This window comes from Amblyomma americanum, chromosome 7 (assembly GCF_052857255.1).
Source record: "Amblyomma americanum isolate KBUSLIRL-KWMA chromosome 7, ASM5285725v1, whole genome shotgun sequence".
Taxonomy (NCBI): Eukaryota; Metazoa; Arthropoda; class Arachnida; order Ixodida; family Ixodidae; genus Amblyomma; species Amblyomma americanum.
Genome location: NC_135503.1, coordinates 117,709,973 through 117,724,695, shown reverse-complemented (window position 1 = coordinate 117,724,695; position 14,723 = coordinate 117,709,973). Strand labels below are relative to the sequence as shown.

General features: G+C 50.9%; 1 protein-coding gene across 1 annotated transcript in view; it reads right to left on the bottom strand.

Moving 5' to 3' along the window:
• Nucleotides 1–2,369: 2,369 nt before the first annotated feature.
• The window catches only part of LOC144098019 (uncharacterized), a 40,915-nt gene continuing 28,561 nt past the window's right edge, over nucleotides 2,370–14,723 (bottom strand). Inside the window, exons 4-7 of the mRNA XM_077630589.1 lie at nucleotides 7,242–7,350; nucleotides 6,095–6,203; nucleotides 2,987–3,177; nucleotides 2,370–2,528 (exon numbers count right to left, since the gene is read on the bottom strand). Coding sequence (XP_077486715.1) covers nucleotides 2,370–2,528; nucleotides 2,987–3,177; nucleotides 6,095–6,203; nucleotides 7,242–7,350 — 568 coding nt within the window. The remainder of the gene's footprint in view (nucleotides 2,529–2,986; nucleotides 3,178–6,094; nucleotides 6,204–7,241; nucleotides 7,351–14,723) is intronic.

Here is a 14,723-nt window from a genome sequence, read left to right as displayed (position 1 = left end):
TCACCCAGCAGTGAAGCTTCTTCAGTAGGATTTGACAACCTTTCAATGCTTCATGAATTCATTCTGACGGCTGTGGTCCGAAGCATCACCCCATCTACTGCTGCCGTCGGTGCATAGCATCCAAAGAACCCCTCCCGTAGACGCTATAGTGACACCCCAAACGTTCATAACCGAGTGTCAAGCAGGACAATCAGACTGGCATGCGGCTTTCTCGGAGCTGCCACAGCGGTGCGGCGTGCGCACCGCTGTGGCACCGCTGTGGCACCGTGCGCACCGCTGTGGCAGCTCAGTTTCGCTAGCGCACCGCGCCGCCAGCAGCAGCAGCTGCTCCCGCACCACGTGGCTAGTCACGTGACCAACCAGGTGACGAACCACGCGATCAGCCACGGCGCCGCGCAGCCAGCAACTGCTCCCCACCACGTGACAGCGTGGCGGCGTAGCCACGGGGTGACCGCCACGGTGCCGCCACGCTCAAGGCTCGAAATGCTACCGCAATGTAGCTATCGCTACAAAGTTAATTTGAATTTCATCCATTTACAGCCAGAATTGAATTCAGCAGAATTATAGCAGCAGCGGCAGCGCCATATGTTTCATAGTGTTGTGCGCGTGTTTTTATTTGTTCATGAACTAATCACGCGCGTAACCTGTACATATTTATTATTGTGCAAACAGTTCTTGTGTAAATTACCTCTACTCCGTATTCTCTCCTCCTGTCCCGTCATCTCTTTCATTTCATTTCTCCATTCTGCCTGCTATCCTTTATTTCCGCTGCCGCAGCTCAGGTGCTTCAATTTCGATGGCAGATACCGAGGCTAGCGAAAATGTTTTCCTTCCTTTTTGTTATTGCTTTGATAAACCCCTTACTACTACTACTACATGTGTGTCAATTGCAGGTTGTCGCACACGCGAAGAGAAAATAGTACAGGGCAGATTGCTTATTGGACCTTTTTGTGCACTAAACTACCGTGGATGATGTCCTCAAACTCCGCTCCTTGGATGGGTGCCGTAGATTACCGCAGTGCATGGTGAAAAAATTAAGGTTGTTCTTAAAAATTGCTGGTGGTTTTTCTCTGGTCAAACCTTGAGTGATGCGACAGCTACCGCTGGCCGAGTAAAACTTGTTTAGTTAAATTAATAATAATAATTGGTTTTCGGGGAAAGGAAATGCGCAGTATCTGTCTCGTATATTGTTGGACACCTGAACCACCGCGTATGGAAGGAATAAAGGAATGGGTGAAAGAAAAAAGGAAGAGAGAGGTGCCATATTGGAGGGCTCCGGAATAATGTAGACCACCTGGGGATCTTTAAATTGCAAAGTCAGTCTTTCGCCGCTCCGTTTCTCGGGGCGTTCCTTCATCATCTTCGTCCCACTTGGCATGGCGAATGCGCACAGCTGTTGCAGCTCGGTTTCGCCAGCACACCGCGCCGGCGGCAGCAGCAGCTGCTTCGCATCACGTGGTCAACCATGTGGCTGGTCGCATGACCAGCCACGGCGCCGCTCCGCCTGCAGCTGCTCCGCACCACGTGACCACGTGGTGGTGGCGCAATGCTGCCACCGCCACGCTGAAGGCTCGAAATGCTACCGAAATGTAGCTATCGCTACAAAAAAAAACATCAATTATGGCAGGTTGTCCACTTTACTCGGCTATTACTACTGCGATATAGCTGTAGTAGGAGCATTCCGCAAGATCCTGGCATCGTGTGAATTGATGTGTGAAGTCTTCCTCCGCCCTGCAGAGGCAACGCCCACCAGCCACGTGCCCATCCCGTCCTCACAGCAAAGGAACTGCCCGCCTACCTCTGCACCCCACCTTTCCGCAGGAATTCACTGTGCGTTCACTGCAGACAAGTTGTATCGTACTACAGAGCGCAAGAAGAGGCGAAGAGGAAAGAAGCGCGGCTATTGCGCCATGTACAAAGCGAAAACATTGCACAGGTAATAAGCTGCGCCAGCAACAAGGCAAAGCATTTGTCGCAAAAGCGAGGTTGAAAAAAGGAAATGCGAAAGAGAAAAGCACCCTGCTGTCGCAGCTTCAAGGCGTAAGTTCGTATGATCGCCTGTCATTTTTTTCACCGACCCAAATCAGCACAAAAAAATGAAAGCCACCTTGGAAAAAGAAACTTGAAGAAACGGACAGCGGCAATGCAACGGGCACACAAATCAACGATAGGGTGCGGAAAGCGCAAAGCGGTACAAGGCAGTGCAATAAGGGGCTGCCTGTGCCGCATGCAAGGGCAGGAATGCTCAAGTGGCACAGAAGAGCAGGAATGCTGTTAAATGGAGAAAAGAAAGTGAAATCAAATCATAAATTAGGCAAAGCTTATCCGCATTTCAAACACCTCAAACTGCTGCGCCCTCTGCGGCTAAGTCAGTTTTCTGCTCCTCTGTCGCGCTTTGCGCTATCCTCTGCTTTCGGAGAAAAAGCGCTAGGAGTGGCCGCACCTGGCACAGCGTAGGGGGGCACCATTTCTTCACCACCAGCGCCGGGTCCGTGCATTCGCATTGCAGGGACCTGCATTAAGATGAACTGCAAAGCAAGCAAAGCAGACAGCCGCGTCACGAGACGTGAGCGTGCGTAATCCGAAACGATAGTGCCACAGGGACAACCAAATGAATACTGCATGGCACACAAGAGCAGACCCTTTCCAGTAAACACTCTGCAAGTCAAAAACAGCCCGGTCGAATGCAGCACCCCATTCAACAATAGCCAAAGCACAGATGTGAGGGCTTCAGCAAGCATCACGTTCACCTCTAAACAAAAAGGAGTATAGAGGGAGTAGGCTGTCCAATAGCGCACTTGCGTGTCTGTGTTTAGAGTCCACCAACAGGGCGCATGCTCACTGAGCGTCTTTGGTTGACCTCGGCAGCCCAAAGAGACAGACAGAAAATCGGAGGAAGTACGATTCAGATGTTCCACCGGCATCTCAAATGCAGAGCTCTCGACTGCAGCGTGCGCCTGGGGCGGCCCAGGGCTAGACCACCAACCTGGTGTCCGGGCGCAGGCTGGGCCGGCATCAGGACGTTGGTGGTTGAGTCGATCCGGGTTACGGTCGGCACCCAGATGAGTGTGCCATGGGTTGCGGGGGCCGACCGCCCGCCCAACGCAACCGGCCAGCCTTGGGCCTGGGGATTGCCTGCCTGTGCCTGGCAATCGCCTGTCTGTGCCTGGGTATCACCTGTGTGTGCGAATGAGTGAAAGAAAGCAAAATCACATAGGTAACGTATTAACTCTACCAACCAGATCTTTTTCTTTCTAACAAATACCGGGTACAATAACATTACAAAAGCAATCTTTCCAGATCACTACACCCTAATCTCAGCTGGCCCGCACTTGACCACTTCGCTGCTCCAGCGCTGGCGGGACAGAGAATGTCACGTTTTACGTGTGTGACGGAATGTTCCGATTTGAATGGTCGCTCTGTGCCCTCCCACCAGGGTATGGTTTTCGAGTGGCGCGAGAAATGGCCCAAATTAGCTGAGCCACAGCGGGGAGGGGTAATTTCGTTTTAGAAACCCTAAAACTGATAGGGCTATCACTAATGGCCGGCTAAGAATCTCCACTTGCAATCAACTGCCTATCGGTAATCGCTAAAAATTTTGACATCCGCGAACACTGGTATTACTACGTCTAAAAAAGCTGCTCTTTAGTTCGAAAACCGTTTTTTTCTTTTAATTAGTACCCAGCTTATTGAAACACCTGGCATATGAAACGTTTGTGCCTGGGGGTGGAATATTTTGGGAAAATTCTTTCAGTACGGGCAGAGAATTGCTCAGGTCCGGAACAAGAAAAGAGAAACCAGGGACCATGTTCCCTAACCATTCATTCCATTTCCAATTCCTTTCGGTCGTGACATCAATCTTCACATACGCAAAAGCCAATGAGGATCCAAGCGAGCAACCACAAACAAGGTTGGTTTTGTCGTGACACTGCCGCTTACCAGCGGTCAACTTTCTGTGGAACTGCAGTACAGGCTAGGCAGAAGGGGAAGGAGACTGGCCTTTGTCCCCGTGTCATAGAGAATGGGCTATCTCGGCCCTAGAGACCTAGAGACCAGCTCCCTCTCATCTTCCTTCATTACCAGCCTGACTACTGCCCCTGCGGGGCAAAGGCCTCTCCCATTTCTCTCCAATTAACCCTGTCCTCTGACAGCTGCGGCCACCATATCCCCGCAAACTTTTTAATCTCATCCGCCCAGCTAACTTCCTGCCACTCCCTGCTACGCTTTCCTTCTCTTGGAATCCACTCCGTAACCCTTAAAGACCAGCGGTTATTTTGCCTTCGATTTACATGCCCCGCCCAAGCCCATTTCTTCCTCTTGATTTCGACTAGGAGGTCATCAACACGCACTAATGACATCCTCTTTCACCACTCTGCACCTCTAAACCGAACACCTGCTATAGCCTCTGATGCGATGCCACAGAAAGTTGACCGCGAGTTCTGCCACTCTGCGCCCTCCGCATCCAGTTCAGGTGAACTACATGCACCACCAGTTCCTCTGCCGAGAGAGGATTAGCGCCGATCACGGTGTAAGATACACGGGTGGGGACACAGTGGCCCGCGCAGTGCGAAGAACAAGTCGCCTAGTTCCACTAGGTGTGATGAGACGACTCTTCGATATGCGGCCCATTTTCGCACGTTATTTTTTACATGGTTAGAAACCACCGCCTTGATGACAAAACAGCAACTCAAACATAGTGCCCTCTCGTTCTTTCGTTCGTTCAACCGACCGTTGGCCGCCGTTCCTTGGGTTCGTCACTCGCTCCCGGTCTGATTGCGCTGAACAATGGCCGGCTGCCCAAACACCACAAAACAAGCCCACGAGCTGGCATCTGGCTTCTCTGGCAAAGAGAGAGTTTATATATGTCTTCACATCTTAGATAGTTCATTTAGCTGTTTCACCGCACGGTGGATAGAGGACGCTATCACAGGCCTTGTTTGGAGGTGCAAAAATGGTGTTTTGTATGGCTGCGGGCGTTCAGAGCGTTTCGAATGCTGCGTCATCATGCTGTGTCTGCGTGTTGCAGGGAAGACTAAATAAATTTCAAAAATAGGATTTTTCAGGCAAATACATGGCTTATGCGGCATGATAATGCCAGGCTTGGCGGACACCGGGAAACCGGTGAATCGTTTTAACTCGTAAGGTGGTAACAAATTTCCAATAATTAACTTTTTAACTATTGGAGTTAGAAGCCTGGCTGCAATTGGAGACTTGTAGCCGGTCTTAAGTAACCGCCATTTTTTCAATTTCTAAAACGCGATTACCCTCAGCGCTGTGGCCCCACATATTTTGGCTGCATCGCGCCAAGATACCTGTGCATTTGAAGAGCATGCAGGCAAAGCAGCCCCTTCAGTGCACGCAACTATATTCGAAACAGCAAAATTTTGTCAAGCCAGAGCGGCAAGGGTAATCGCGTTTTCAAATTTATAAAAAACTGGTGTGGCGGTTACATACAATCAGATCTATATACATATCTCTATTTGCAACCGGGCGCCTAACTCGAATAGTTAAAAAGTTAATTATTAGAAATTAGTTAACCAGCTTAGTTGTTAAGATTATTCGCCAGTTTTCGTGGTGTCCGCCAACGTTCGCAATACCATGCTGCGAAAGCCATATATTTACCTCAAAAATCCTACTGCTGAAAATCGCTGAAATTACTTTTTAAAGTCTTCCCTATAACACCCCGTGTAACGTACGCCGTGGTGCCCATCACGCGTTCAAATGTTTCGTCGTGCTCCGTCGTTCATCGGCGCCAGTCCGCCAGTGCGACATGGGTGCGTATGCGAGTAAGTGGCGTGTTTCTGCCAACATCACTGAGGAGTCTTCTCCCATTGCCTACGTCCAATGGCAGAAGCCCAAATGTACTAAAACCAAAATTAGTCGCTGCAAAATACGACACCTAATGTCTTTTCACTGTTCACGCACCCTTCCGACCACTTTGCCACCCTTGTTACGTCACGAATGTGGTCTCTCCAAGCACGCCGCAACGAAGTCGCACGCGTGACAGATGAGGGGACGCCGGTGCACAGTACAAACAGAGAGAAGAACCTCGAAGAAACCGACACCGACAACGCCACACAAAGTGACCACTCACCGATGGAGTAATTGGTCCCGAGGGCCGCGTCCGCACGGCCGAAAAAGTCATTGCGCCAAGCAGTCCTGGCCTCGATTTCTTCCACTGGCACAGGAAGGAGGTTCGTCCGCTAATGCAAAAAGAATATAAGCACAATCGTCTCGCTATACACTATTAACACACCTGACAGCATGCTGGTGCGGCGCTAACGTTGCTGGGTCTGTCCTCACCGTCACTGCTATCAATTTCGCCAAGTTATACCTCTGCCGCGTCAGGTTCTGTAGATTATTGCCTTTGAGAAGGCTACGAAAATAACAAATACACGTTGCCAATTTCCAATTTTCAGCAACTTCCTAAACCTATGGCTAGTGTGTAAGAATTTTGCAGTCACAATTTTCCGTAGCCTTGCCTAAAAGTACTAATACATTCTGCTTCTTGTTGAACACGAGTGAGACGAATAGTTCGATTCGAGACCTATCTCCTATCCATTTCTAATAATCGAAAAGACACGCATATTTTATTCAAATCGGACACTCGCAATTGCAACGACAAGCATGCATTAATTCTCCCATCAGAGGCCAAGGCTTGGCGAGTAGCATTCAGAGCTGCACAGGAGCACAGCAGCATCGCACGGAGTTCTGTCACCCGTATACGGCATTGGCTAGCGCTGATGGGTGCACGTTCTCAACGAAGTGTCAAAAAATGCTGCTAAACGCGAGCGCCGTATAATTCGCAATACCACAAAGCTGATCGTCACCAAATATCGAAAGCAATCTTACAGACCCAAGAGTAACCATCGTGAGCAACACACAGCCCTTGCGTAGGGCACCGGCATATCTCTCAAAGGGCACCAAGCGGTAGAATTTTGTACCCGCAGTTGGCGCTACAAACTGCCGCCTACAATTGGGCCAGCTGTCAAGGTTAGCAATGTAAACAAGTGCAGATTCTAGTTTTTTTTTAGCTATAGCTTTTTGCTGCCATAGCCAATACAAAGAATTCTGGAAGCACACTAAATGCACAATTTCGAGTTTGAGAAAAAGCCGCCATGGTTTAAATATTTGTCACGCAGCGGCGACGGCAGGAAGGTATTGAGAAGGAAGACTGGGAGGAAGAAGGAAGATTCGGTGGCAAGCAGTGAAAACGCAATGCAGAAGGCAAAAATTTGCACCGGTGAAAGTGTCATGCGTGGACAGGGACGCTCGCTCTCCTCTTCAGCAGTCTCCTGCCTCTTGTCCCCTTCAACAGTCTCCCGTTCGGTCGCCATCATCAAGCGCTCCCTAGAATAAAGACAGAAAGAGGAACACAGGAGTCCTTACGTTCTTTTTAAGAAAAGCCGGTGTCGTCGGCGTCTTTGGCCGTGAGCGAAAAATGGGGCATCTCGGTGGACACTTGAACCGCGCCATAAGGAGAGGGCTTTTCCTTCCCTTACGGCGCGGTACGGGTGTCTAGCGAGAACTGCGAGAGAAGCGTCCTTTCCTTTCCATAAAACCACAATTCATTTCTAATTTCTTCCTTTACGGCCCAGTTCGGTGTCCACAGAGATATGTGAGACAGGCGTCCTTTCCTTTCCTAAAAAAGAATTATTTTCATTTCCCTTGCTTTACAGCACGGCTCGGGTGTCCACCAAAATATGTTTCATATCCTTAAATTGTCCGGGCAAAGGGGTCGCACCGAAGGACAATGGCGTTCCATGGATTCCTTGGCAATGCTGCAACACGCTGTCGCGTCCTGCTCTTAAAGGCGAAGCTTAAGCGTCCGCCAAATTTTGCAGCGGGAGCTACACTAGGCTACCAGTCGAGCATTTCGCGGTACACGCGAGAGGAAAGTTGTGCGCATGCGCCGTTACGATGGAAACCGGGCAGGAGGAATGGTGGTGGTGGTGGAAACATTTATTGCGAAATACAGAGGGGGCCAAACCCCCTAACGTGGCACGAGGCAACCCTTAGGAGGCTGTCCTTAAAGGCAAAGGATAGCCCTCGGAGGGCTATCCGCTTCAGGGCGACGGTAATTATCCGGCGCTGCTCAGCAGCAGCGGAGCTGGCCAGGAGAGTCTCCCAGTATGACTCCGCCGTGGTGGGGGATGGAGGGTGTGGGAAGGCAGGACATGTGAGGAGGACATGAAGGAAGTCTCCCGGTTTCCCGCAGAGCTTACAAGAAGAAAGGAATTGATAAGGGTAGCGGGCAAGAAGGAGAATAGGGTTGGGAGCAGTTCGGGTCTGGAGTCGGCGCCATCGGGAGGCTTGGGTTAAGGTTAGGGAGGGAGCCGGCAGTGTGTAAACGAGCCGGGTATCTCGGTAATAGGCAAGATTACCTTTGAACGTAAGCAGACGCTCCCGGGATGGCGGAAAAGGTCCAACTCCGGCCCTGAAGGTGAGACCTTGGGCGAGGGAGTGAACCTCTTCATTATCCGGGAGGCCTGGGTGTGCGGGGTTCCATTTAAGGGTTATGGGGTGGGTGGGGTGCCAGAAGCATAGAAGCCGAGCCGCGGTGCGGGATATCAGGCTTTTGGCAAAATAGGGCGGATTTTGAGTCGGAGATAATTTTGATGGCAGAGGTGGAGGCAAGAGCGAGTGCAACGGCCGCTTCCTCTGCAATTTCCGATGAGTCTGTGGTGACGGATCCTGATGCGATTAGTCGGGCCTGAGAATTCGCGACGGCGAGAACCATGCGGGAGCCCGACAAGTATGCTGCCGCGTCTACGTAGGCTACCTCGGGACTGTTGCCGTAGAGCTTGTGCAGGGCTTTGGCGCGGGCTGTCCTGCATTCTCCGTCGTGCTCGGGGTGCATGTTCTTAGGGATTGGAAGGATGATGAGATGGGAGCGTCGGTCTGTAGGTAAGGGAACCCCCTCAGTAGGATGGGCGATCGGGGTGATGCCTAGCTCACACTAGAGTAGAGTGCGGCCTGCCGTGGTACTCGACAGGCGAGTCAGCTGTGGTGTTAGGGTGGCTTCTGCCAGCTCCTCAAACGTGTTGTGGGTACCGAGGTTGAGGAGCCGGGTGGTAGAGGTGCTGGGGTGTAGGCGGAGGTTGCATACGCAACCTTCGTGCAGATCCTGAGGAGCGCGTTGATGCGGTCCCGCTCCTTCTTCTTTAGGAGGGGGGGGGGGGGTAGGGGAATGAGTGCGCCGTGCGGCTCGTAATGTAAACTTGGGTGAGGCGGAGAGTTCTGCTCTCGCAGACCTGCGCGCCGGTTCGCCACGCGCAGAATGAGACGGGTGGCTTGCTGGGCTTGGGTCTGGAGAGTTAAAATGGCGTTGCTATGCGCGCCGTGGTAGTGAAGGACGAGGCCCAGGATGCAAATCTTGGAGACCAGGGGAATGGGGTGGTTTCCTAGAGTGAGTGAGATGGGATTGTTGCCGGGGTCGTGCGGCCAGGGGCGGTAGAAGAATTCTGATTTAGAAAGGGAGCAGGCTAGGCCGCGCGCGCGAGCGTATGAGTCAATGATGTTGAGGGCCGACTATACGTTGTGTTCCATGTCGGCATCACTGCCTCGATTAGCCCAGATAGTGATGTCGTCAGCATAGAGGCTGAAATGTATGCCGGGTATTTGGGCGAGTTGGTGGGGGAGTTGTAGAAGGGGTATATTAAAGAGGATAGGAGACAGTACAACACTCTGAGGGGTTCCCCATGCTCCCAGTGAGACACCGGACAGCCGGTGGTCGCCCATGGTGAGTATGGCTGTGCGTTCGGAGAGGAAATCGAGGAGGTAATTGTACATCCGCGGGCATACGCCTAGGGCATGGAGGCCCTCTAGGATGGCTGCGTGGGTAACGTTATCGAAAGCCCTAACCGACTACTTCAACGAATGCTGGCAGCGCGGCGCTCTCCCACTTCAGTGGAAAGACGCCAGAGTAGTCTTTATTCCCAAATCCGGCAAACCATTTCTCCCCGCTAACCTCCGTCCCATCTGTCTTACGTCGTGCGTGGGCAAGCTCATGGAGCGCGTTCTCCAGACCCGGCTCTGCCGGTATTTGGAGAACATCCACCTTATGCCTTCGTGCATGTTTGGTTTCCGCCCGGGTTTGTCCACCCAGGACGTCTTTCTACAGCTCAAGCACCATATCCTTGACTCCCTCGCGGGCGACACCAAGGCTATCGTCGGCGTCGACCTAACAAAAGCTTTCGAGGAAAAGTGGGTGCACCGAGCGTTTCGTCACCACCGTCGCCACTCTTTCTTCCGGAGTCCCTCCTTCATCCCTTCCTTTATGGCGTGGTTCAGGTGGTCGCCATTAAGTGAGACAGATACTGCACGATTTCCATTCCCCCAAAATCAATTTAGCCTTACGGCCGCGGTCCGCGGTGTCGGTCTCCATGGCAGCCGTCACATGGATCACACCTACCCTTCCGCTGAACGCATCAAAGTGCACCGGCGTTTATATAATTGGTTGTTGGGGACAGAAAATGGCGCAGTTTCTGTCTCATATATTTTTGGACACCTGAACCACATAAGGAAAGGGATAAAAGAGGGAGTGAAAGAAGAAACTTTGGTTTTGGGGGAAAGGAAATGGCACAGTATCTCTTTCTGTCTCCACGGACACCTGAACCGCGCCGTAAATGAAGGGATAAAGGAGGGACAGGGAGAAGAAAGAAAGAGGTGCCTTATTGGAGAGCTTCGGAATAATTTCGACCACCTGGCGAGGCCACTGCCAATTTTTTTTAATGCGAAAGTTTTACTGTCCCCGCACTTGCGATTTCGCCGTGGCGGTGCTCCGAGGAGGCACATGACGACACAACGCGTGCATCGCCGCGAATATTTCTCTCTCTCTAGCTCCCTAGTCACTACTGCTCATGCGCCACTAGTAGCACCGAGCAACAGGTGTTCCGCCGCTGCGCAACGCCGCACCATTCCTCAAAATCCAACTTTCAAATTTCAGTTTCCTCGTTCTTCTTTTCCTCCCTCCTTTATCCCTTCCTTTACGGCGCGGTTGGGGTGTTCACCGAGATATGTGAGACGGTTACTGTGCCATTTCCTTTCCTCAAAACCAAACAAAACAAGTGAGCCGACGGCCTTCATAAAAGTTCATTGCCGTTGACAACTTTGCAAAGGCTGTTCATTTTCACGGAAGGCGCACAACCGGCTCCGTAGGTCAGTGCAGACCTCAATCTCGCTTTCATATACGTGGCGTTGGTGTCCACCTGTAAAAGCCTGCTTTGATTGCGTTGCGCACACCGGACAGGCAGCGCGCTGTTGTGCTCGCACTTCCTTCCTGCTGTTGAGTTCGGCGAATTTGGACATGGGGAGGATTCCTTGAGGACCACCGCGAGGGTGTGTGAGCCCTCTAGGGGAGACGTGGCGTCAGGAATACCGGAAGCAGCGATGATAATAGCGTCCCCACGTGTTCGAACAGGAATGCCGGAAGCAGCGACGACCATAGCATCCCTACGTATATGTTCCGGTCATCGGGCGACGAAGTACATGATCAGCGTTGCCCTCTTCAGTCATGCTGGGATTGAACAATTGCCCGAGTGCCGCGCCTTCTACAGAGGTTCCGCGTTCCGGTCATCAGTGCAAGATTTGTAAATCATGTAAATAGTCCTTGTATAAAGTTTTCCAAGTTTTCTTCCTCCGACCGTCCTCGTCTCTTCTCCGGCCCAGTCACGCTACCTGAATCCCAACAACTGGTGGAAGCGGTAGGATGCTGCTACCTGAGATCCAACAGCGCCCTCCCTGCCACCCTGGAAGGTGGCATGCTGTTAATGGTAGCTCGCGAGACATTGATCACCAAATGAACGCTGTGGCATAGCTATTGCTGCAGTGCCGCATGTCAGCCACAACGCTGTCAGCGCATTCAGGCCACATCTCTCTCTCACTACCGCCACATGTATCAAAGCACGAATGAGGCGTCCGCATATCCAGGGAGCCAGTTATGTGCCCTTCCTTTCCTCAAAGCCATCGCCGCTTAAAATATTCTCAAAGCCAACGCCAATGAACACAGTGAACTCCAACATCTTTCGCTTTGTATATCCTGGATTAACTGAGCTAATTCACATTATTTTTTCTTTGCTCCTCTAAACGACGCTGCAGCGTAATGGCCTTTCGCGCGCGAAAGAGGAATTCTCGGAACAGCGAGATGGTATAAGGCTGGTTCACATGCAAGCAAATGAGCGAATTAAGTGATTGAGCTGCGCATCGCGGCGAAAATTTTCCAACTTGCTGGAACCTCGCTCCTGTGGCCGCTCGAAACAGGTTTCTGCTACTCGAAACAGGTTTCTGCGCCGCGGTGGCAGGAATCGCGAGCATTTCCACTTGCATCTGAAACAGGCTGAAAGCCTGTGAAAGCATGATGAAAAAGGCTTAAACCTTGTTTTACATGCAAGTGAAAACGCTCGCGATTCCTGCCCCCGCGGCGCAGAAAACTGTTTCGAGTCGTCGCGGCGGCTCGAGCGCCCAGATCGAGCGACAAGCTGTCAACACGGACAATTTGCGCCGCGATGCGCAGCTGAGTCGCTCAGTTGCTTGCATGTGAACCGGACTTAAGCCAGCGAGGAAAAGACGGAACAAAGAGCCGGCAAACACTTCGGTGTAGGAGTGCACCTGTAAAGCAAGCAGCGTGCGAGTGCTGAACACCGTACCTCAAGGACGACGTGGGCGAGCGGATCGGGCTCTGAACGCTGCCGGCACTCTTCTTCCTTTCTCTCCTAGCAAGGAAGGAAGGAAGGCCTCAGACGTTGCTAGCACATACCCACTACGAGGGAGTGGCCAAGACACAGGCGGTTAATTACTGGATACAGGAAAGTTTTGACGGAAAAAGGAGTGGTAATAGTATGTAGTCTGATAGATTGGAAGAGGGAAGGAAAGGGGTCCAGTTAACTTGGAGATCGAAGACGGAACAATTACTTAATGTGCATAATAGTACACAATACCTGTAATGTTGCATTGTCGTACTGACTGAGGGCGGGAAAAAGAAATAAGAATGGGAGTCGCTGCGTTTCTTGAAGAAAATTTTGCACAGCAGAGCGCACACTCCTGTCGCTGCGTCCAAGCAAAGAAGCGCCAATGGAAAGAACAACCGCGGAGGACACAGCCAAGCCAAGTTGATGAAATGGAATTTGCAAAAGATGCTTCCTCAAATGAGAAAAGCGGCGGCAGAACAGCAGAAAGTGATCTATTGTCTCAGGTTCGGCACAAAAAGGGCACAGTGGGGAAGCTGCCAGGCCAGATCTGTGAAGGTAGAAATTTAGAAGGGGAACCCGGAAACGCAAGCGCGTGAAAGAGACCTGTAGTCTGCGTAAGCGCCAGTCTTTGCTACTCCAAGGATGCAGAAGATGCTGATATTCGGGAGATGATGTAAGAGCCGAGGCAGCAAATTCCTGAAATATTGTGCAGGTGCGAAACCTCACCGCAGCTGTATATGCACACGATGGCAGGACAGCAGCAATTGGGCCGCTGAGACAGGCTCTTGCTAAGGAATCTGCAACCTCATTTAAGTGAAAGCCCAAGTGACCGGGTACCCAAAGCAACCTTACCAAATTTAGATGGAGCGGAATCAGGAACTTAAAGAGGCGTAATGGCCGAGAGTCAGTGGGTGAGGATAAGGAAGAGCAAATGGACAGAGTCTATCATAACCACGACCTGGGAAACGATAGATTCTAATTTTCGTAAGGCTAAGATTACTGCTAATAATTAAGCCAGAAAAATTGCAGTGAAGTCAGGAAGACGGAGAGAAAAAGACCAATCCAGTGAATGCGAAAAAAATTCCCACACCTGCCTTTTCGGCATCGGTAGCAATAAGAACATGAGAGGGAAAGGACCTAAGGTTGTCCTGCAGTAGACCCTGAAGAAGCGGGAAGGACTGCAGCTTTGCATTCGATGGGAAAATGTCATCGAATTCAATCTGGACAGATAAGGATTTGTTATGTATTTGGCGGGCATCTGTGAAATGAATATTTATGCGATCAAGGAGGGACTGCACGTAACATATCTGCGGGGTATGAAATCGATACCAGGCAGCACTAAAAAAGGCAGAAGGTTGACTAAGAAATATTATACTGGAAGCGTGAAGAGGTGAGTCGCACAATTTTAAAAATGTTTGAACTGTTAAAAGGCGAAACCTAACTGATAACGAAGGCATTCGCGCCTCGAGGTGTAGAACAGCATTGGCGACATATTTTGGAAGCCCCAGACAAAGGCGCAACGCCTCACGCTCCAAAAGCACAAGAGGGCGAAGTTTATAGGCAGGAGCTCCAGAAAATAAAACACACCCGAACTCCAAAATTGGGCGGACGTACATTTTATAAATCATCAGAAGCGTATGCCTTCTCATGCGTGACCTAGCACTACAAAGCCTGCGCAGGATGCCAATGGCCCGAACTCCTTTTGCAGAAACTTGCTCAATGTGTGGCCGCCAGGAGAGAGTAGAGTCGTATATTACACCGAGATACTTCACCGTCTGAACTTGAGGTATTATGTTATTTCTATAGACCAGGCAGATATTTACAGGAACAGAAACTAGAAATACTAACAATGCGCATTTCTTCACATTAAGGGACAGATGAATTCTTCCTAGCCAGTTGTCAAGAACATTGAGGTAATTTTGCAGGGTTCGATAAAGAGTGTGAATGTCACCTGCTGATGCAAAAAATGCAATATCCTCGGCGTACACATAAGTTTTCACATTTTGAATGCATGGAATTGAGCTTAGAAAAATG